At 45.5% G+C, this 23,694-nt stretch overlaps 1 protein-coding gene across 2 annotated transcripts in view; it reads right to left on the bottom strand.

The window, feature by feature from the left end:
• The window catches only part of LOC309360803 (radial spoke head protein 3 homolog B-like), a 45,073-nt gene that overhangs the window by 6,578 nt on the left and 14,801 nt on the right, over positions 1-23,694 (bottom strand). The window contains exons 7-9 of one of the 2 annotated variants that reach the window (XM_081895700.1): positions 22,782-22,868; positions 19,331-19,728; positions 12,639-15,333 (exon numbers count right to left, since the gene is read on the bottom strand). In XM_081895700.1, coding sequence (XP_081751826.1) covers positions 19,352-19,728; positions 22,782-22,868 — 464 coding nt within the window. In that variant the 3' untranslated portion in view covers positions 12,639-15,333; positions 19,331-19,351. Of the gene's footprint in view, positions 1-12,638; positions 15,334-19,330; positions 19,729-22,781; positions 22,869-23,694 lie in introns of those variants that run through there. The other variant, XM_081895701.1, reaches the window with a different exon arrangement.

Below are 23,694 nucleotides of genomic sequence, written 5' to 3' on the forward strand. Positions count from 1 at the left end.
CCGGGTAGAACGATGGGGGTGGAGACGCTCCTTCAGGTATACAGGACCGAGGCCGTTTAGGGCTTTAAAGGTCAGCACCAACACTTTGACTTGTGCTCAGAAACGTCCTGGGAGCCAATGTAGGTCTTTCAGGACCAGTGTTATATAGTCTCGGTGGCCGCTCCCAGTCACCAGTCTAGCTGCTGCATTTGTGCTATACCTTCCCGAGTTCCATGTTTTAGAAAAAATCTGTACAGTGGTACCTCTGGTTACAGACGCTTCAGGTTACAGACTCCACTAACCCAGAAATAGTACCTCGGGTTAAGAACTTTGCTTCAGGATGAGAACAGAAATTGCACAGTGGCAGCGGGAGGCCCCATTAGCTAAAGTGGTAAAGGTAAAGGGACCCCTGACCATTAGGTCCAGTCATGGCCGACTCTGGGGTTGCGGCGCTCATCTCGCTTTACTGGCCGAGGAAGCCGGCGTACAGCTTCCGGGTCATGTGGCCAGCAGGACTAAGCCGCTTCTGGCGAACCAGAGCAGCACATGGAAACGCCGTTTACCTTCCCACCAGAGCGGTACCTATTTATCTACTTGCACTTTGACGTGCTTTCGAACTGCTAGGTTGGCAGGAGCAGGGACCGAGCAACAGGAGCTCACCCCGTCACGGGGATTCGAACCGCTGACCTTCTGATTGGCAAGTCCTAGGCTCTCTGGTTTAACCCACAGCGCCACCCAGCTAAAGTGGTACCTCAGGTTAAAAGCAGTTTCAGGTTAAGAACGGACCTCCAGAACGAATTAAGTTCTTAACCCGAGGTACCACTGTATTTAGTTTCGTAACTGACTCTGCAAGCAGAAAACCGTATAACACGGGGAAAACAGGCTGTGCAGGAATATCCACGGAGACGGGGAATCTCTGAGAAAATTCTTGATGTGCCTGTTCTCGGCGCAGCTGGTCTGTTGCTGGTCTCTCAGCCTTTTCCGAATCTCCCCCCAAGGCCCAGTGCTCATGCCACCTTCCCCGGGAAATCGGAGAGCGATGAGGAATGCGCCATAAACTGAGAAAGGGGTGATACATCTTCTTGACTGCATCTTTCAAGGCGGGCTCCGTGCATGGCGGGAAAAGGCGGGGGGAGGACGGACCACCCCACAGCAGCCAAGCACCCCACAGATGCAGGGGGGCCTCTTTGTTGCTGTTGTTAGTAATATTGTCAAGTGGATTTAGTGGCAGCTTAGCAGCGGACCTCCGCTGTCCTCCCCAGTCGCAGCCAGGGGAACCGGCCCCTCTCAAGGAGCAGCTGTACAATGCCAGTGCCCACCCACCAGTTTGCGTCCAACTCCAAAACCAGCGAGAGGAGGAGAGCTCCTTCCCTCTTGCCCTTTGGCTCCCTCTTCCATGACGAACCGTAAAAAAAGAGGCCGTGGAAGTCTGAAAAATTCATTTTGATTGGCACTAGGGCATGGAAAAACTGCTCCATAAATAGCAGAGCTCTTGGAAAGAAAGCTACAAGCTCTTTTATTTTACTTTTTTGGTTGTTGTTGTTGCTTCTCCTTTTTTCTTTAAAGCCGCGGCAAATTGGCCCGCGTGTTTACACGTCCTCTAATGAGACGAAAGGAATCGCAGGCTCTTTGGTTTTTCCAGACCCCGGGTCCCAAAGCGCTGAGGAGAATTTCAGGCAGGCCTCAGATCTGTCTTCCGAAATGGGGATCTGCGGTGGGGCAGGATTCAAAACATGGACACGTCGGGACACAGACACATAGCTGTCAAGTGTCCCTTATTTGAAGGGACAGTCCCTTATTCCAGCGCCATGTCCCGCTGCTGTCCCTTATTGATGGATGTCCCTTAAATGTCCCTTAAATGATGTTCCTTAAATTTCAAAGGAAGCAGCTCCTCTCCCTCCCTCCCTGCCAGCCAGGGAGGAGGGAGGCTCCAACTGTGTTGCTTGGCTGTGTTGCTCACCCAATAAGAAGTCTAAGAACGACTGGGGGGGGGTGGAGCTTGCATGCCTTGTGTGTGGCTAGTTAATGCAAGCTGAGGGGTTTTTTGAATGCTGGACGCCATTTTGTTGCACGCGCTGCTGCAAACTTTGCAGTGCAAAGCCGGGCCGGGGAGCCATCTTAAGTTGAGGCTGCATAGGCCTTGTGGTGCATGTGATTCAGATTCTATTCAGTTGAACCTCTGGTTACAAAGTTGGTTGGACAGTGTTCTCGAAGCTACCAGCATGAGTTTGACCAGACTGCAGGAGGACAGGAAGACTGGAGTGCCTGGTGCAGGTGAGACTGCAGGTCCCTTATTTTGGCTGCTGGTCCCTTATTTTCAAATCTGTAAGTTGACAGCTATGCACAGACAAGCAACCAACAGAAATTCAGTTTCCCCCCTCCCAGTCCCCTGGATTGTATGTGTGATGCAGGCAGGTAAGCACGCCAGGTGGGGGGTTTGAGGGGTCTTCAGCACCCCCAAAATTTACAAGGAGGGGGCTGGACTCACCCCCAAATCCCGTGGCCCTGCTCCTCCTCTGCCTCTCTGCAATGGGGGGGGGCAAGTTGGTGGCCTTGCATGCAGGACTCAGAAGCTGACTAGCTGTGTGATTTACAGGTGGTACTTGACACCAGTCAAGCTTGCAAAAAATTATCATTTGCCTGACAATAAATGATGGAAATGTAAAGAGGTTGAAGGTACATTCTTTCACCTTTGGTGGACATGCCCAAAGATTAAGAACTTTTGGGAGATGATATATAATGAAATGAAAAAGGTATTTAAATATACCTTCCAGAAGAAACCAGAGGCCTTTCTCTTGGGCATGGTCGGCCAATTGGTGCGAAAGGAGGATAGAACTTTTTTCATGTACGCCACAACAGCAGCAAGAATACTCATCGCAAAGTATTGGAAAACACAAGATTTACCCACCTGGGAAGAATGGCTGATGAAGCTGATGGACTATATGGAACTGGCTGAGATGACTGGCGGAATCCGAGACCAGGGAGAAGAGTTGGTGGAAGAAGAGTGGAAGAAATTTAAAGTTTATCTTCAGAAATATTGCAAAATTGAGGAATGTTAGAAAGATGTTGGGGGAAAAAAATTATGTGGTTTTAGCAGAAAGGATATAAAGGATTAAGTAAAAATGAATTGGTGAAAGAGAGAAGGCAAAATTATAATATGCTAAGATAAATTATTAGGATAAAAACAAAGTTGGAAGGATTTGCTGGAATATTTAATTGAATTAGAATACAAAAACGGGAGGCGTGAGGAGGTCACGGAAATAAGTAAATGAGAGGCAGGACATGGAAAGATTGAAATGTTTTTACTGTTTTTTTTTTATTATTATTATTCTTTTTTGTATTTTCTATCCCTTTTGTGTTTTTTTGTGTTTTTTCTGTCTTTTTTCATATCTGTAATTCTGTTGAAATTTCAATAAATAGTATTAAAAAAAGAAGTTGACTAGCTGTGGCAGCGAGAATATTATTGGCACAAAAATGGAAGCAAGAAGAATTACCGACGAAAGAAGAATGGAGGATGAAATGGAAGGACTATGCAGAACTTGACAAACTAACAGGAAGGATTTGAAACCTGCGGGACCAGAGATTCTTAGAAGACTGGAGTAAATATACAAACTGTTTGGAATGTAATTGTAACGAACAGATCACGCCAGTAGGACTGCAAGACGTTTTGGAAGGAGGATTATATGAAAGATTGCAAGAAAGACTATGAGGAGAATTATTAGTTAATGACAATTAAGAGGAATAGTGAAATTAAGAAATGCAGAATAAGTGATAAAGAACGGAAAATCATCAGAGGTGTTGATGAAAGTCTAAAATATTGCATAAGATGAAAAGTTATGTTATATGACTGTTGGAAATGATATGTTTAAAAAACCAATAAAAATGTATATCTATAAAGAGAGAGAAATTGATTAGCTGTATTTATTCAGCGTGGTGTGGTGGTTAAGAGCAGTGGACTCGTAATATGGTGAACCGGGTTCGATTCCCCTCTCCTCCACATGCAGCTGCTGGGTGACCTTGGGCTAGACACACTTCTCTGAAGTCTCTCAGCCTCACTCATCTCACAGAGTGTTTGTTGTCGGGGAGGAAGGAAAAGGAGATTGTTAGCCGCTTTGAGACTCCTTCGGGTATAAGACAAACCTAGACAGTGATAAGACAAACCTAGACAGCATCTTAAAAAGCAGAGACATCACCTTCCCAATAAAGGTCCGTATAGTTAAAGCTATGGTTTTCCCATAGCCGATTAAAAAGGTCGGCGGTTCGAATTCCCGCGAGAGGGTGAGCTCCTGTTGCTCAGTCCCAGCTCCGGCCAACCTAGCATTTCGAAAGTACGCCAGTGCAAGTAGATAAATAGGTACCACTGTGGCAGGAAGGTAAACAGTGTTTCCTTGCAATCTGGCTTCCGTCATGGTGTCCGGTTGCGCCAGAAGCGGTTTACTCCTGCTGGCCACATGACCCAGAAAGCTATGTGTGGACAAACGCCGCTCCCTTGGCGTGAAAGCGAGATGAGCGCCACAACCCCATAGTCGCCCTTGACTGGACTTAACCGTCCAGGGATCCTTTACCTTTTGCACATTCTCAAGAGCGCTCTCTATTATTCCTTTGCAGGTTCTCCGGCTCACAGACACAAGGATGGGAAATGAAAACGTAAGAGATTACAGTGGTACCTCGGATTACAGACACTTCAGGTTACAGACTCCGCTAACCCAGAAATAGTACCTCGGGTTAAGAACTTTGCTTCAGGATGAGAACCGAAATCGTGCGGGAGGCCCCATTAGCTAAAGTGGTACCTTAGGTTGAGAACAGTTTCAGGTTAATAACAGACCTCCAGAGTGGATTAAGTTCTTAACCCAAGGTACCACTGTATTATGCTGAAAGTGAAATGAATAATGTCAGGTTTTGAGTAAAAAAGCTAAAAATTATTTTTGAAAGGACACTGGCCTTGCCACGCCTCCCCTCCTCAAGCCACGCCCCTCAACAGTGTGGCTCCGCCCCCACTTTGAGAGCCGCCGTCTGCTTGGAATCTGTCTCCGAACTGCAATAATTGTTTCTTGCAATGTTACGTCTTTCGTGCCTGGATGTTGCGTGAGCAGAACCTTTTGGCTTTCTCTTTTTTTAAAAAATAATAATATTTATTAGAGTTTCAGACAAATCACAAAAAAGAAAAAAAAATAAAAAATAACAAAACAAAACAAAAAAGAATAGAAAATACAAAATACAAAGAAGTAAAACCAATTGAAAACAAATCAATCCTTCCATGTCTTATCTTTCATTTGCTTGTTTCCCTGACCTCCTCACACCTCCCTTTTTTGTATTCTAATTCAGCAAATCCTTACCATTTTTCCCTTTATCTTAATAATTCATCTTAATATATTGTAACTTTACATTCTCACCTGTTAACAATCCATTTTTACATACCCCTTTATAACATTTCTGCTAAAACCACATAACTTCATTCCAACATCCTTCTAACATTCCTTAATTTTACAGTATTTCTGTAGATAATCTTTAAATTTCTTCCAAGCTTCTTCTACCGACTCTTCTCCCTGGTCTCGGATTCTGCCAGTCATCTCCGCCAGTTCCATATAGTCCTCTTTGGCTTTCTCAGATCTGCCCGCTTTTCAGAGTCGTGCCACCACCAACGAAATTTCCATCTTATTTAACTACCTTATCTGTGGTGATGCACAGGTATGCCTTTATAAAGGCTAGATTCAATGTTTTCCCATCAAACGTGTTGGGTAACAGACTCTCCAACGGACAGATCTCACTCCTCTGTGACTGTAAAAGTGGATCTATAGAATCATTATATCATATAATCTCCTGTTGTCCATTACATTCGGCTTCACGGTCCAAGTTTCTGGCCCCATATTTATCGAGAATTGCTGACGGACCTCAGGAAGCCCAAATAATATACTTATTAAACGACGAAGATACAAGTAGATCCCTTGCAGTCGCTAGATACCTGATTAATGTTTTATTTCAAAAGAGGAGAAATGACTCTGACAGCTTAGCTAAACTTAAGACACATGACTCTGACAGCTTAGCTAAACTTAAGAACCATCAATAAGTGCCAGAACTAAGACGCATACCCCCCAAAATCTGATGGATTTGAATTGCGGTTTACATAGAGGGAGCATATTGTGTATAGTGTTTACTTAACTGAAGTAAAATTGGTTTTATATGGGTGTTTTAACTTGGAACTGTTTAAATTGTGTTGTTTATGGATAAATTTTGATGTATTGTTTTCGATATGGGCCAATGGCCGCAATAAATCTATAGAGACAGAGTCGTGCCCGTCGCTCTGCCAGTTGTGCCAGGATCCTTGCCCGCCCCCACCACACAGCCCCCCAAGGAATGTAAGGCCTCCCACCCAAGCTGGGAGGTAAAAAGAAAAATATTCCATTGCCTGGAAGCGAAACCCATCTCTCTCTCCCCCCCCCCCCCGCTTCCAGCCTTTTCCTTTTGCTCATCTGCAAACATCTGCAGCCTAAATCATAAATTAATCTGACTAAAACACAAGTTAATAGACTTGCGGAGACCCCCGGATTCTGATCTTGACGGATTAGAGTGGAGAGGAAGGATCCGAAAGTATATTTCTCAGCCCTTTGCTCAATGGGACGACTCTGAGGAAAAAGTCTGCACCTTCTGAGTCGGTAACGAGTTCCAGATTTTTTGTTTGGGGGGGGGAACGCGCTTGTCAGCTGCTTTGCATTATTTATAGATCCCTTGTGGTCATCGGAAAATGATGGGGTGGGGTGGGGGAGGGTCTCATCACTCCGGACTCAAGGCAGCCCGCCCCCTGGGGATACGTTACAAGTTTCGTTCACAATTTTTCAAACAACGCCCCCCCCTCTCTGAGTATTCTGTTTCCAGGTCTGAAGTAAGAAGCAATTATGCTCTGTCCCTTCCTTAAGGCAAGGTTGTAGATTTACAGTGCCTGGGGGGGTGGGGGGTGGGCAGGGGTTGCTGGGAGCCCAAGGCTAATTAACACCCCTTTTTTGCAAACGAAAAGGAAAAAAACGGGGGAAGTCGTGTACAAATTCACAGCGTGAGGTTTGAAATCTGAAGGGCCGAGGAAACGCTCTCGAATCTCTGCACGGCGGTTGTGACATGATTTGTGGGGAAGGGTACATTTATATTTACAGTGGGGGGGGGGGAAGAGTATTTGATCCCCTGCTTAATTTGCCCGTTTGCCCTCTGACGAAGAATTGACCAGTCCATAATTTTACAGTGGTACCTTGGGTTAAGTACTTACCGTAATTCGTTCCGGAGGTTCGTACTTAACCTGAAAATGTTCTTAACCTGAAGCACCACTTTAGCTAATGGGGCCTGCCGCTGCCGCCGGGGCACGATTTGTGTTCTCATCCTGAAGCAAAGTTCTTAACCTGAAGCACTATTTCTGGGTTAGCGGAGTCTGTAACCTGAAGCGTATGTAACCCGAGGTACCACTGTAATGGTATTATAATAAAATAATAATAATAATAATAATAATAATAATAATAATAATAATAATAATTTATTTATACCCCACCCATCTGGCTAGGTTTCCCCAGCCACTCTGGGCGGCTTCCAACAAAATATTAAAATACAGTAATGCATCAAACATTAAAAGCTTCCATAAACAAGGCTGCCTTCAGATGTCTTCTAAAAGTTTGGTAGTTATTTTTCTCTTTGACATCTGGTGGGAGGGAGTTCCACAGGGCGGGCGCCACTACCGAGAAGGCCCTCTGCCCGGTTCCCTGTAACCTCACATCTTGCAGCGAGGGAACCGCCAGAAGGCCCTCGGCGCTGGACCTCAGTGTCCGGGCTGGACGATGGAGGTGGAGACGCTCCTTCAGGTATACTGGACCGAGGCCGTTTATTGGTAGGTTTATTGTAGCTGTGAGAGACAGAATAACAACAGGGAAAAAAACCTCAGAAACCTCAGAGATTCTGTCTCTCACAGCTACAATAAACCTACCATTTAAATTACGGACTGGTCATTTCTGGTCAGAGGGCAAACGGGCAAATTTAGCAGGGGATCGAATACTTATTTCCCTCACTGTACAGTGGTACCTCGGGTTACATACGTTTCAGGTTACATACGCTTCAGGTTACATACTCCGCTAACCCAGAAACAGTGCTTCAGGTAAAGAACTTTGCTTCAGGATGAGAACAGAAATCGTGCTCCGGCGGCGCGGCAGCAGCGGGAGGCCCCATGAGCTAAAGTGGTGCTTCAGGTTAAGAACAGTTTCAGGTTAAGAACGGACCTCTGGGATGAATGAAGTACTTAACCCGAGGTACCACTGTATTTGGTTTTGCGTGGCAAGTCCCCTCCCCCATGTGAAATGAAGACACTGGACACATTATTTAAGGTTTGTTGTTGTTGTTTAGTCGTTTAGTCGTGTCCGACTCTTCATGACCCCATGGACCAGAGAACGCCAGGCACCTCTGTCCTCCACTGCCTCCCGCAGTTTGGTCAAACTCATGCTGGTAACCTCGAAAACACTATCCAACCATCTCGTCCTCTGTCGCCCCCTTCTCCTTGTGCCCTCTATCTTTCCCAACATCAGGGTCTTTTCCAGGGAGTCTTCTCTTCTCTTGAGGTGGCCAAAGTACTGGAGCCTCAGCTTCACGATCTGTCCTTCCAGTGAGCACTCAGGGCTGATTTCCTTCAGAATGGATATTTAAGGTTAATGGGCATAAAAAGGCCACAACTTTTATTGATTACAGAATTGGAAGGTATTGGCCTTAGGCATTGGCTCCTATCGACTACCCGGCATGGAGACCGGGAAGGGTTATCCACAAGCCGTGGGAGTCCTGTTGAAGTACGCCAACTAGGATCCCACGGGTGTCACCGCTCGGGGGCGTGCCGGGGGCCCTTACCTCCCTAGGTTTCGGACAAGGCAACGCCCCCCGGAGTCCTCTACCGGACTACCCTTTTCATTGGGGGAAGGTGATGGCGCTTCCTTCCCCCCATTAATTTGCATAACGATTAACCCCTGCCAATGCCTAACCGGGGGACACAGGTGGCGCTGTGGGTTAAAGCCTCAGCGCCTAGGACTTGCCGATCGAAAGGTCGGCGGTTCGAATCCCTGCGGCGGGGTGCGCTCCCGCTGCTCGGTCCCAGCGCCTGCCAACCTAGCAGTTAGAAAGCACCTCCGGGTGCAAGTAGATAAATAGGGACCGCTTACCAGCAGGAAGGTAAACAGCGTTTCCGTGTGCAGCTCTGGCTCGCCAGAGCAGCGACGTCACACTGGCCATGTGACCCGGAAGTGTCTCCGGACAGCGCTGGCCCCTGGTCTCTTAAGTGAGATGGGTGCACAACCCCAGAGTCTGTCAAGACTGGCCTGTACGGGCAGGGGTACCTTTACCTTTACCTAATGCCTAACCGCCAATACTGCGGAAGTTGTGACGTTTGCTGCAAGGTAGGCGGAAAAACCAAAAGGCTAGAAGTGCGCCAAATTGGAAAAATTCCTACCAGGCCCCATTGCGGCGACCAACCGGAGTCCATAGCAAGGTCATAGCTAGCTAAGCGTAAAGGGTGGGTGGGATGGGAAAACTGCTCAGCTGGAAAGGGGAAAGTGGGCGGTCCCCGGGCATGCCTGGCCTTAAATAGGCTAGGCCCCGCCTCCCCAGCCCGCTGATTGGCGGGCAGGGTCGAAGGCATGCCTGGGGATTCCCTGTTCTCGCGGGGGCTGGCCCCTGCGTGTGTGGGAGGGGGTAGCCCGCAACCCCCTCTCTTCCCCAAGCTCGGAAATGGCTTTCTCATCATTGAAGTCAGGGGAGAGGCAGCCAGTGTCCATCTCTTCTCCAGCGATTCCTGGCTCTAAACTGGCCTAAACGGTTTTCAGCGTCAGCCATACGGCTCAAAATAGAATTGCAGAATCATAGGGGTCCCCAGAGCCATCTAGTCCAACCCCTTGCGATGCAGGAATCTCAACTGAAGCATGCGTGGCAGGTGGCCGTCCGAATAACACCAGCCAAGTCTTCATTCATGCATTCCTTTATTTCTTCGCTCGCCCGCCGTGTTTTATCTTCCGCCAGAAAGCATCTGCAGAACCGCTTGCCTATCAGGAAAACAACACAGTCCCTACCTTTCAGGCGTACCAAAAAATAAAAAAATGGTACAGCACAAAAGGAAAAAGGATTGGGGAGGGAAGAGGAAAGCAAGCAAACTCAGGTGCCACGTTCTGAACATTGGAGGGTTCTCATTACGCTTTTGTTGACCAAATCCTGAATTGATTGATTCAGGTCACTGTATTGCTGGCTGGTTGCAGCAGCCAAAAACCTGGCTCGTGGGATTGACCAGTCAGTCGTGTTTTCTGCCCCATGACCCATAAGTCTGCTGACCCGTCGTGTCGTTTCATTAATCCACCTGAAAACCCCATTTAAATTGACTCCCGATCCCACAAACACTTTGTCTTCATTTTTAACGGAGCAATTTCCTGTTAGAGAAAGCCGGTTTGAACTCAATCATCACGGATCCTAAAATTAAAAAGGGGAATGGGGAGGGTGAGGGGTCGAATCCTGTTCCATCCCTCCCACCCCGCTTTCCACTCAAATTTTCTTCCTTAGGAAGAATTTCCCCATGCGCCAACCCGTCAAGAGATCTAGTTACTTCTGAGCGATGCTTTGTGGTCAACAGATACCTCCGACTTGGGTGTTGCCATGGCGATAAATACATGCGATCCCATCTTTCCTTCCTCAACGCCCCCCCACCCAACTTGCCGGAGTAATCTCATTGTCTGCAGATATTCTTGGAAGGGAATTCTCACGCTGCAAGAAGGCAGATGGCCGTGAAGTCCGCCCTCCTTGATTTCCTCACCTGGGCGATGAATTTTATGGCTGCTGGCGCGAGTACAAAGAACGGCCGCGGCGCTCCGTGGGGCTTGGTTACAGCCTGAATAAAATATTTCGGGAGGGAGGGAAAGCGGGGGGGGGGGATGGGGGGTAGTGAAAGGAAATGGGCGAAAATAGACACAAGGCCCAGCTGGGGCTGTTGGTTTATTTTTATTTTCCCCCAATAATGTTTATTAAATTTCATACAAAAACATAACTTTTAACAAACAGAAAAAAACAATAATAAAGGGGGGGGAAATAAAAGAAATAAAAGTATTTCAAACCTCACCTATACCACCACATACAATAAGACTTGGTTAATTAATTGAAATCCAACTTCATAAACATATTACTTGACTTCCTCTAATCTCTTCCAACCGAATTTCCATGTAATTAAATGTAGCAGTTTCCAATATCATTATCCCATATAACAATATTCCGGTCATAATCGAATTTCCTAACTTTTCTTATCATACTTTTTCTTATTTATTTATTTAATCCAAATCTAACCCTAGGCCTAATTAGATATTTCAAGTGGTTACAAATCTTTAATACTGCAATATTTATTCAAACAGTCTTTAAATTTCAGCCAATCTTCTTGATATTGGATGAAACAGCTGGGGCTGTTGGTTTAGACCAGGCATAGGCAAACTCGGCCCTCCAGATGTTTTCGGCCTACAACTCCCATGATCCCTTGTTAACAGGACCAGTGGTCAGGGATGATGGGAATTGTAGTCCCAAAACATCTGGAGGGTTGAGTTTGCCTGGTTTAGAGCTGCATGACAGCACCTTATACGAGTTCATCTTCATTTATTGGGAATGGAACACAAAGCACAGCTACAGAATATCCTCCAACATTTCTCCAATGAAAATAGGGACATCCGATTCCATCATCATATTTTTATTTTTGTTCCCTGCCCATCTGACTGGGTTGCTCCAGACATTCCAGATCCAACCTCCAGCAAGAGTGGGCAAAGCATCCTTGGAGGCCAGATCTTCTGCTCCAGGCATCCTGCCGCCTGAGGCAGTCACCTCTCCTCGCCTCTTGGGTGGGCCGGCACTGACTGTTGGGATGTGTGGCCCCTGGAAGATCGCTCTATAGGCCGAGGGAGCTGGCGTTTTTCCGGGTCATGTGGCCAGCAGGACTAAGCCGCTTCTGACGAACCAGAGCAATACACAGAAACGCCGTTTACCTTCCCGCTGCAGTGGTACCTATTTATCTACTTGCACTGGCATCCTTTCGAAATGCCAGGTGGGCAGGAGCAGAGACCGAGCAACGGGAGCTCACCCCGTCGCGTGGATTCGACCTTCTGATTGGCAAGTCCTAGGCTCTGTGGTTTAACCCACAGCGCCACCCGCGTCCCGAGAACAGACTTAAAAAGGTAAAGGGAACCCTGACCACTAGGTCCAGTCGTGACCGACTCTGGGGGTGCGCGCTCACCTCGCTCTATAGGCCGAGGGAGCCTGCGTTTGTCCGCAGACAGCTTCCGGGTCATGTGGCCAGCATGACTAAGCCACTTCTGGTGAACCAGAGCAGCACACAGAAACGCCGTTTACCTTCCCGCCGGAGCAGTCCCTATTTATCTACTTGCACTTTGACGTGCTTTCGAACTGCTAGGTTGGCAGGAGCAGGAACAGAGCAACGGGAGCTCACCCCGTCGCGGGGATTCGAACCGCCGTCCTTCTGATCGGCAAGTCCTAGGCTCTGTGGTTTAACCCACAGAGCGTCCCGATAACAGACTTAGGGGACCCTGAATCCATTGGGCTATAAAAGCAAAGCCCAATTTTTTTCCTACAACGCCTCCCAGCTGGCTGCGAAGAAGTACGTGACAACGGAATCACTTTGTGGTATCCTCTTTATTTTCAGTTCACACAAAATGCTTTTTTGGGGGTGGGGTGCAGCAGGTAAGAGGAAAACAGATTGGACATTGCATACGTTTCCAGACAGAGCTGATCTACGCGTTTGGAAAAAGCACACAATAATAGTCGTGCGCCGGACCGTAGCACTTCAGAAGGGAGAAATCGCCGTGCAAAGCGGGAACAGGGAATCTGTGGTCCAACAGATGTCTCTGGATTACATTCTCTATGGGGCTGTTGGGGAGTGGAGTCCCACAGCCTCTCCCCAGAGAGGGCCACAAGTTCCAGAGGCCTGGCATAACGAAAAGGAAAACAGCTCCCCGCCTTTGGAAATCTAGCTGCTCAGGGAGGAGGCGAGATTGCGTCTCCTCCCTTGCTTCGGAAAAGCGGTTTGAGCATCTGTTCCGAAATGCTACAGGTGTGCTTTTTTTCTGAACAGGCAGATCGCTCCCCGCGACAATAAACATTCGTCGCAACGGCCTTTGTGGCATCAGAGAGCTTTCGCTAGTTCTTTAAAGTATGGCAAACATTTGGGGCTGTGATTCAAACTCCCCCCCATTCCTGGATTGATGGGTTCAGATAGACAGATACCTGTTCTGTTGCTGCCGCCTCTCCCTCGAGGGAGTTTGGGTCACAGCGACTGGTCAGCCAAGAAACCTTGACCGCTGGACCCTTTGTACCCCGGAAAGAGAGGTGGCAATGGGGCAGGGAGAAGGGTTAGGGGGAAGAAGAGCCCCATAGCTCCTGCCAGAGCTATGGGCATCTTCTCTTAGAGGAGGCGGTAGCAGCCGTGAGCAGCTTTCAGCATTGCATCTCACGTCCCGCCATTCAGGAGCCGCTTTGAATGTGGAGCTCAGAGCTGCAATCGCCCAAGCCTGTTTCCCACCCACCCACCCACATTTATCGGTGCTAAATTTCGGGGTAAGAACAAAACGCAGGGAGAAGAAAAGATAAACGGTCCCATTTCTTAAACAGGATGTCTCCTAAGAGATCACATTAAAAGGGAGCAGGAACTTTTCCTAACTAGATCCATGGGCTCGTCATCCAGCGCTGGTCATATTCAGAGTCAACCCCCCCGAAATAAAACGGGTCAGATCCGTTTCATTTCGGCAGGTTCCTTCTGAGTAGAGCTGTGCTGGAGACAAGCGTTGGGCATCCTTAGAAGGAAGGAAGGGGAAGGAAAGATCAGCCAATCCGGCTGCCTCTTCAATGATTCGTTTTATACGAGGAGAAGAAAAACTAAAGGGTGGGAGATTTCGCTGTCTTTGGGCTCGTCTGCATTTGCCTTTGACGCTTTCCGCCAGGGAAACCCGAATTTTACTGCTGGATCAGAGCACACATCAGTTGGGTCGATGTTTGCTCTGATTTATTGATGAAGGGCAGTTGGTACAAGCGGAAAACCGCTTCGACGTGTGCTTTCTAAACTTGGCCCAAGCGCAGATCTGGGTGAACTCTTGGTCAATTCACACCCCCCCCCCAAAAAATCTTACATATAATACCATTGCAACAAAACCAAATCCATCTTAAAATTAATTAATAAAATTAATTAATCTTAAAATGATAGATACAATCATAGGTAAAACACAAACATGGAAATGCATTAAAATTATTTAAGAATACTCTTGGTCAATTCACACCCCCCCCAAAAAAATCTTACATATAATACCATTGCAACAAAACCAAATGAATCTTAAAATTAATTAAAATTAATTAATTAAATTAATTAAAATTAATTAATTAAATTAATTAAATTAATTAAAATTAATTAATCTTAAAATGATGGATACAATCACAGGTAAAACACAAGCATGGAAATGCATTAAAGTTATTTAAGAATACGACTGAACGGCAATGCTTTAGGGGATAAAACACAAACAGGGCTTTCCAAAGAGAAACATTTGAAACGAAATAATTAACCAGGTTCAGAGGTGGGAGACTGGGGGAGGGGGGAAGAAGAGAACAACAACAACAACAACAGCAACAACAACCAATCTATTTATCTCCACGATGATTTCTTTTGTACTAGGAAAATAACCTTAAAAGAAAAAAGAAAAACCTCCTTTTTTGCCGAAGTCATGAATAAATCAGACTTATAAGGCAACTAGGTAAAAATGAAATTATCCTAAGCTTTCTAAATATATATATATATATGCATGGACATACGCACAAACATTCTCTAAAAAAATAACACATTTTATGGTCAAGTAATGCAGATACTATGGTTATAATGCAAATAACTATGGTTAAACAATGCAAAGGTTGCTAAAAAACTTTCTAAACGTCAACACACAGATCTGGCAGAACTTTGTCGCCACTTCTAGTCCCATTGAAACCGAACCCAAGTTTAGCTCTGGCTAAATTGTATCTCGCTGACTTCAACAGAACTTAAATAACAACAAACTTCTACCAGATGCCGTCTGGGATTTATTTAGGCACATTTAAGTTGCAAACAATTAATGGGAACATGCACAAATTTAAAAAGAAGAGGAATTCGTTGAAAGCCAGTGTGATGTTTCTTAGCGCCAAGTTTTTTTTTTGGGGGGGCTAATAAGAGCATAGACCTCGCACGTATTTTTTGAAAAACCGCAGCTTTCCATTTATTGCTTGCACCAGGACCAATTAAATTCAGCAATTTGTCAGTTGGCACAAACGCGTTGGTGCGACCTCCTGGAATCCCTGGAAAGAGAACGGGAAAAAATAAAATAAAATGTAATTCTTATGGCCGGCACGAGTTTTATCACTTTTACCGAAGTGAAAGCAGCACACCAGCCTAAAATCGAGAGGGCAAGATCAGGGGCGCCGACTTATAAAAAATATTGGGGGGGGGCGGGGGCCCATACCGACTTATAAAAAATATTGGGGGGGCCCAAGACCTCCAAACCGCTGCTGCTGGGGGAACGAAAGGGGCGAGCCCCGGGCTGCCCCGACCTTAAGTGAACCTGTGAGGGCCCGCCCTTTGCGGCAGCCGATTGGCTGCCGCCGTGGGCGGTGAATATTAATGAGCTAGGGGGAATCCCCGCTTCTCGCGGGGCTGACGCCAGCCCCGCGAGATTGTTGATGGGTTGAGAGCCCGCAACCCCACCCCCCCTCTAGATCGGGAGTGGCTTTGTTTTAACTCATTACTGAATGTATTTTAAAAGGTAACTGTCGTCAAACAAGGAAAATAAAAAATACCAACATAATTTTGTGATTTTACAAAGCATAATATAACTAATAATTTTCTTAAATTAATGGAGGGGCGGAGCCCCCCAAACGAATTTTTGAGGGGGCTCGGGCCCCCTCAGGCCCCATGGAGTCGGCGCCTATGGGCAAGATGGCAGAGGGTCATGGAAGAAGGGAGAATAATAAGGATATTAATAGACAGGATTGCAAGTTGTTTTCATATGCAATGACAGCGGCAAGAATATTATTGGCACAAAGATGGAAGCAAGAAGAACTGCTGACGAAAGAAGAATGGAGGATGAGGCTGATGGACTATGCAGAATTAGATAAATTAACAGGAAGGATTCGAAACCTGCGGGACCAGAGATTCTTAGAAGACTGGAGGAAATATATGAGCTACTTGAAAAGTAATTGTGATGAACAGAATATACTTGTAGGACTGCAAAATGTTTTGTAAGGTGGATTACTTGAACTATTACAAGAAAGACTATGGAAAGAATTATTAGTTAAGGATAATTAAATGAACAGTAATAGGAAATTAAGAAATGCAGAATAAGTGATAAAGAACGGAAAATCGTCAGAGGTGTGTTGATGGAAGTCAAAAATATTGTATAAGATGTGAAGATATGTTGTATGACTTTGGAACTGAGATGTTAAAAAATCAATAAAAATGTATTTTTTTTTAAAAAAAAAGGAAGAAGGGAGCAATAATTAATAAATTTTATTTGTTTTTTTATGTTTTGGAAATGTACATCCAGTTGTTTTTCTCTTTAATTTTTTTTTGGGGGGGGCCCAAGAGAGTGGGGCCCTAAGCTATAGCTTGTTTAGCTCATACGTAAATCCGGCGCTGGCCGAACGTGAACCAGACATGAACTGGAATTAGTTCCTTTGCAGACATGTTGGACTGGAACCAATTCTTCTTAAAAGGGGTTTTTTTTTCCAAGCACTCCATTTGTGCACCTACGCCAGGGGTAGGCAACCTAAGGTCCGGGGGCCGGATCCGGCCCAATCGCCTTCTAAATCCGGTCTGGGAATCAGCGTGTTTTTACATGAGTAGAATGTGTCCTTTTATTAAAAATGCCTCTCTGGGTTATTTGTGGGGCATAGGGATTGGTTCATTCCCACACCATATACAGTGGTACCTCGGGTTACATACGCTTCAGGTTACATACGCTTCAGGTTACAGACTCCCCTAACTCAGAAATAGTACCTCGGGTTAAGAACTTTGCTTCAGGGTGAGAACAGAAATTGCGCGGCGGCAGCGGGAGGCCGCATTAGCTAAAGTGGTGCTTCAGGTTAAGAATAGTTTCAGCTTAAGAATGGACCTCCGGAACGAATTAAGTATGTAACCAGAGGTACAACTGTAGTCCGCCCCCCAAAAAAGGTCTGAGGGACCGGGGACCGGCCTCCTGTTGAAAAAGTTTGCTGGCCCTTGCTCTAAACTGAAGCAGATTCCAGAGGAGGAGAAATGAAATCACTGCAACTCACTCGCATCTCAGCCCACAGGCTAGACAGGAAGGCTTGCTCTGATGCTTTTGGTTTCGTTAACATCCCAGTGGCGATGCTGCCATCTTGCGGGGAGAATTGAAAATAAACAATGCCGGGTTTACGTATAAGCTAAACAAGCTATAGCTTAGGACCCCGCTCTCTTGGGGCCCCCCCAAAAAAAATTTAAAGGGAAAAAAACTGGATGCACATTTCCAAAATATAAGATAAAAAAAACAAATGCAATAAAGCCTACATACAGCAACAGTGTTTTGTGTTGTGTTGTGTAGGCTCCCAGGAACGAATTAAGTACTTAACCTGAGGTAGTAAAGGTAAAAGGTAAAGGTACCCCTGCCCGTACGGGCCAGTCTTGCCAGACTCTGGGGTTGTGCGCCCATCTCACTCAAGAGGCCAGGGGCCAGCGCTGTCCGGAGACACTTCCGGGTCACGTGGCCAGTGTGACATCGCTGCTCTGGCGAGCCAGAGCCGCACACGGAAACGCCGTTTACCTTCCCGCTAGAAAGCGGTCCCTATTTATCTACTTGCACCCGAGGGTGCTTTCGAACTGCTAGGTTGGCAGGCGCTGGGACCGAGCAGCGGGAGCGCACCCCGCCGCAGGGATTCGAACCGCCGACCTTTCGATCGGCTAGTCCTAGGCGCTGAGGCTTTAACCCACAGCGCCACCTGCGTCCCTAACCTGAGGTACCACTGTATAAAATAAGAAGTTATGTTATATGATTGTTGGAAATGATATGTTAAAAAAACCAATAAAAATGTATAAAAAAATAAGAAGGGAAGAGGCAAACCTAAGACCGTAAATAAAAGGGTCTTGCTGGATCAGGGCCAATGGCCCCATCTAGTCCAGCAACCTGTTCTCACAGCGGCTGACCAGAGGCCTGTGGGAAACCAGTGAGCGGGATTCGAACACAAGACCAGCTCTCCCGTCCTGTGGCTTCCAGCAACTGGAATTTGGAAAGGTTGCTGGCTCCATGAATTTGCTGGTAAAAGGTAAAAGGTAAAGGACCATTAGGTCCAGTCGTGGCCAACTCTGGGTTGCGGCGCTCATCTCGCTTTACTGGCCGAGGGAGCCGGCGTACAGCTCCCGGGTCACGTGGCCAGCAGGACTAAGCCGCTTCTGGCAAACCAGAGCAGCGCACGGAAACTCCGTTTACCTTCCCGCTGGAGCGGTATCTATATATCTACTTGCACTTTGACGTGCTTTCGAACTGCTAGGTTGGCAGGAGCAGGGACCGAGCAACGGGAGCTCACCACGTCGCGGGGATTCGAACCGCCGACCTTCTGATCAGCAAGTCCTAGGCTCTGTGGCTTAAGCCACAGCGCCACCCGCGGCCCATGAATTTGCTGGGGACCCCCTTTAATCCCCCACTTTTGCAGCGAGCGGAGGTGGCACCCAACCTTTGCGACAATAATGATATCCACAAACTGCCTTGAATTTCAGTCTGGGGAAAGGTGGGATATAATAACTGAAATTGAATTGAAATTGAAATACTTTATTGTCACTTGTACAACTTGTACCCAGTGAGATTCCACCAGCACCCCCCACTCAACTCTCTTAAAATTAATTCCCCTCGTTTACTGACGCACACCCACCAAACCCAAAAGTCAGTTGCCCTGTTGTTATCTTTCCATTCAGCAGCCTAACAGCCCATGGATAGAAGCTGTTCTTTACCCTGTTGGTGCGACTAATCCTGCTTCTATCTCTTCTGCCTGAGGGCAGGAGATCAAGAAAGTGCCGGCCAGGGTGTGAATCATCCCTGAGGATTTTCCTCACTCTCCTGAGGCAACGTTCTTCCGCTATTTCATCCAGCGGATTCACGGGACAGCCCATAATATCTTGTGCTGTATTCACCACCCTCTGTAGGCACTTCCTATCAGTTGATATCAAACCAGCGTACCACACCGTGATGCAGTATGAAATAATAATAATAATAATAATAATAATAATAATAATAATAATAATAATAGTTCCTTTGGGGACTGAAGAACTACTTCACACACGCCCTACCTGATTCATTTAGTCATCACATCACTGTGGTTCGGGCTCCTTGACTTCCAGCTCTTCTGCCATTTTGTCCTGATCTGGAGCGGATTCCGGCTGATCTGGGGCTTCCGGCTGATCTGAAACCGGCGGCTGCTCCGAGGCTTCGGATTGGCCAGGAGCTTCCAGCTTATCCAAGGCTTCCAACTGGCCGTAAACATCTGGCTGATCCAAACCTTCCTGTTGGCCAAGGGATTCCATCTGTTCCATGATTCCCTGTGGATCCGGGCTCGCGCCCAACAATAATTCCATGGAGGGAATCATGGCTTCTTCCAGGTCGGGGGGCAGAACGACCTCCGGCCGGACCGGCAACACTCCTTTCTCGTAACAGTCCAGCCTCATTTCCATCATGTCTCGGATTAAGTCTGCAAGGAAAGTTGTGTGATAGGAATTTTGAGGTCTTAGATATATGGTAATGTTCATAACCACACGTACATAGATCAGCACAGGAAGGCCAACCTGGAACCATTTTGATTCCTAAACTGAGCAAAAGTTTTCTCGGCAAGGTCAAAGTGGGAAACCTCCCCATTGTCTCTTTCCTCGCAAATCCTGTCTCAAGGGCACATTTAAGATATGACTAGGGTGTGAGCCTGTGACCTGGCCCAGGAAATAAGTATTTATCACTACAAAAGACTGGCCAGGTTCCCCAGGCAATCCAATCAAGTAACCTGCCAGACAGGAGATAAACAAGGACAGGAGAAAAACAACATTCAAATTTCTGTTTTAGACCGCCTTTTCTGTGATGTAGGTGTGATGTATCTGAGGGGTGGTCTTAGGTGACACCCCTTCTGTGATGTATGTATGATGTTTCTGGGGGTGGTCTTGATCTACAGGGTGGCAATTTCAAAAGTCTTTATAAGCCCTTGCACACCATTTTTCTGGGTCCCTCCTCTCTCCTGCAAGTGAGGGGAGCACCCTGTTGCAACAGATCAATAAAGGCCAAGCCTACAAACTGCTGTTTTGCTCCAAGTTATCCTGGTTGGTGTCTCTGTTTTTTGTCCAAGGGAGCCCTCGGATTTTACCGTTAACATTAGAAATTGTACGTGTTACGTCCGGGTTTCGGCGGTCATACATGCGCAGAAGCACTAAATCATGCTTTGCGCATGCGCAGAAGTGCCGAATCGCAACCCGCGCATGTGCGGACGCGTCACTGCGGGTTGCGAACTCTGCGGGTTGCGAATGTGCATCACGCACGGATCACGTTCGCAACCCGAGCGTCCACTGTATCCTCCTAAATGCTCAGGAATTAATAGGCCAAAGCCAGTTATGGTAGTTGATTTCGGCGCAGGAATCTGGCACAGATCAGCAATCACGGCCGGTTTAACCAAACCGGCAGCCTAGACTAAGGGCACCACACCTTTTAGGAGCCCCGCGACAACAGATCGAAATGAATACTGTACGTTTTGTGTAATAAAATAGGTTTGTTAAAACTGGTGGTTGGTAAAATAAAAAAAAAATTAGGAGGTAATTTGCGAGGGGTCCCCAATAATTTGCAATGTGCCCCCCAACTTGCCGCTGAGGGAGCCGCTTTCTGGCGATGGCTGCAGTTGCCAGAGAAGAAATGGAGGAGCTTTGCTTTTATTTAGAAAAATATATAACTTTGTTATCAGAAACTATATAAGAAATATGTGACTGTGTGGTATAAGGTAATCAACAGATAAAGTACAGCGAGACTAATTGGAAGTCATTTTTATTTTCTTGTTTTACAAGTTCTATAATTGTGCACATCCTTGGGAGTCTAAATGATGTTAGTTATAAGAACTGTGTTGTTCCCTATATTGCTATTGTTTGTTTGTCAATTTATAGTTTGTTTATTTGATTGAATGTTTCTTGGTTTTCCTGGCATCTATCTATCTATCTATCTATCATCTATCTATCTATCTATCTATCTATCTATCTATCTATCTATCTATCTATCTATCTATCATCTATCTATCTATCTATCTATCTATCATCTATCTATCATCTATCTATCTATCTATCTATCTATCTATCTATCTATCTTTCATCTATCTATCTATCATCTATCTATCATCTATCATCTATCATCTATCTATCTATCTATCTATCTATCTATCTATCTATCTATCATCTATCTATCTATCTATCTATCAATCATCTATCTATCTATCTATCTATCTATCTATCTATCTATCTATCTATCTATCTATCATCTATCTATCATCTATCTATCTATCATCTATCTATCTATCATCTATCTATCTATCTATCTATCTATCTATCTATCTATCTATCATCTATCTATCTATCATCTATCTATCTATCATCTATCTATCTATCTATCTATCTATCATCCATCTATCTGTCTATCTATCTATCTATCTATCTATCTATCATCCATCTATCTGTCTATCTATCTATCTATCTATCTATCTATCTATCTATCATCTATCTATCATCTATCTATCTATCTATCTATCTATCTATCTATCTATCTATCTATCATCTATCTATCTATCTATCATCTATCTATCTATCATCTATCTATCTATCTATCTATCTATCTATCTATCTATCATCTATCTATCTATCTATCTATCTATCTATCTATCTATCATCTATCTATCTATCTATCTATCTATCTATCTATCTATCAGCTATCTATCTATCAGCTATCTATCTATCTATCTATCTATCTATCTATCTATCTATCATCTATCTATCATCTATCTATCTATCTATCTATCTATCTATCTATCTATCATCTATCTATCTATCTCTCTATCTCTCTATCTATCATCTATCTATCTATCTATCTATCATCTATCTATCTATCTATCTATCTATCTATCTATCTATCTATCATCTATCTATCTATCTATCTATCTATCATCTATCTATCTATCATCTATCTATCTATCATCTATCTATCTATCTAGCTATCTATCTATCTATCTATCTATCTATCTATCTATCATCTATCTATCTATCTATCTATCATCTATCTATCTATCTATCTATCTATCTATCTATCATCTATCTATCTATCTATCTATCTATCTATCTATCTATCTATCTATCATCTATCTATCTATCATCTATCTATCTATCTATCATCTATCTATCTATCTATCTATCTATCTATCTATCTATCATCTATCTATCTATCTATCATCTATCTATCATCTATCTATCATCTATCTATCATCTATCTATCTATCTATCTATCTATCTATCTATCTATCTATCATCTATCTATCATCTATCTATCTATCATCTATCTATCATCTATCTATCTATCATCTATCTATCTATCATCTATCTATCTATCTATCTATCTATCTATCTATCTATCTATCTATCTATAATTTTGCACCGCCGTTTTGTAAGAAAACAACAGCCACCGAAACGTATTTGCACATGGAAAAAAACTCCACCCCAGGATAATTTAACTTACTGTCGGCTATTGTTCTGCCCAGGACCCGGTTTTCCATGATCTCTTCTATCTCCGACATCATCCCCGGGAAGAAGCCTGTCTCGATGTCTGTGAAATACAAGGAGAGGTTTTTAAAAATTATGACCCGAATGGAGAAATACTGGAAGGGTGTTTTTTGGTGGAGCAGCTGAGGCTGGAAGCAGAAAGAGCTCACCCACTCCGTGGGCAATTAAAAGCTTGCCAATTAAAAAGGCTGGCGGTTTGAATCCCCGTGACAGGGTGAGCTCCTGTTGCTCTGTCCCAGCTCCTGCCAATCTAGCAGTTCGAAAGCATACCAGCGCAAGTAGATAAATAGGTACCACTCTGGTGGGGAGGTAAATGGTGTTTCTGTGCGCTCTGGTTTCCGTCACAGTGTTCCCTTGCGCCAGAAGCGGTTTAGTCCTGCTGGCCACATGATCCGGAAAGCTGTCTGCGGACAAACGCTGGCTCCCTCGGCCTGAAAGCGAGATGAGCGCCGCAATCCCATAGTCGCCTTTGGCTGGATTTAACCGCCTAGGGGTCCTTTACCTGGTCCCCTGTGTGACACCAAAATTTGATACCCTCTGCCTCTCGCCTTACATTCTAAGTACAACAACAACAACAATTTATTATTTGTACCCTGCCCATCTGGCTGGGTTTCCCCAGCCACTCTGGGCGGCTTCCAACAAAAGATTAAAAATACATTAAAATGTCACACATTAAAAACTTCCCTGAGCAGGGCTGCCTTCAGATGTCTTCTGAATGTCAGGTAGTTGTTTATCTCTTTGACATCTGATGGGAGGGCGTTCCACAGGGCGGGCGCCACCACCGAGAAGGCCCTCTGCCTGGTTCCCTGTAACCTCACTTCTCACAGAGATGGAACCGCCAGAAGGCCCTCGGAGCTGGACCTCAGCAT

The sequence above is a fragment of the Podarcis melisellensis genome (genome assembly GCF_964234715.1).
Source record: "Podarcis melisellensis genome assembly, chromosome: 18".
In the NCBI taxonomy this organism is placed as follows: Eukaryota; Metazoa; Chordata; class Lepidosauria; order Squamata; family Lacertidae; genus Podarcis; species Podarcis melisellensis.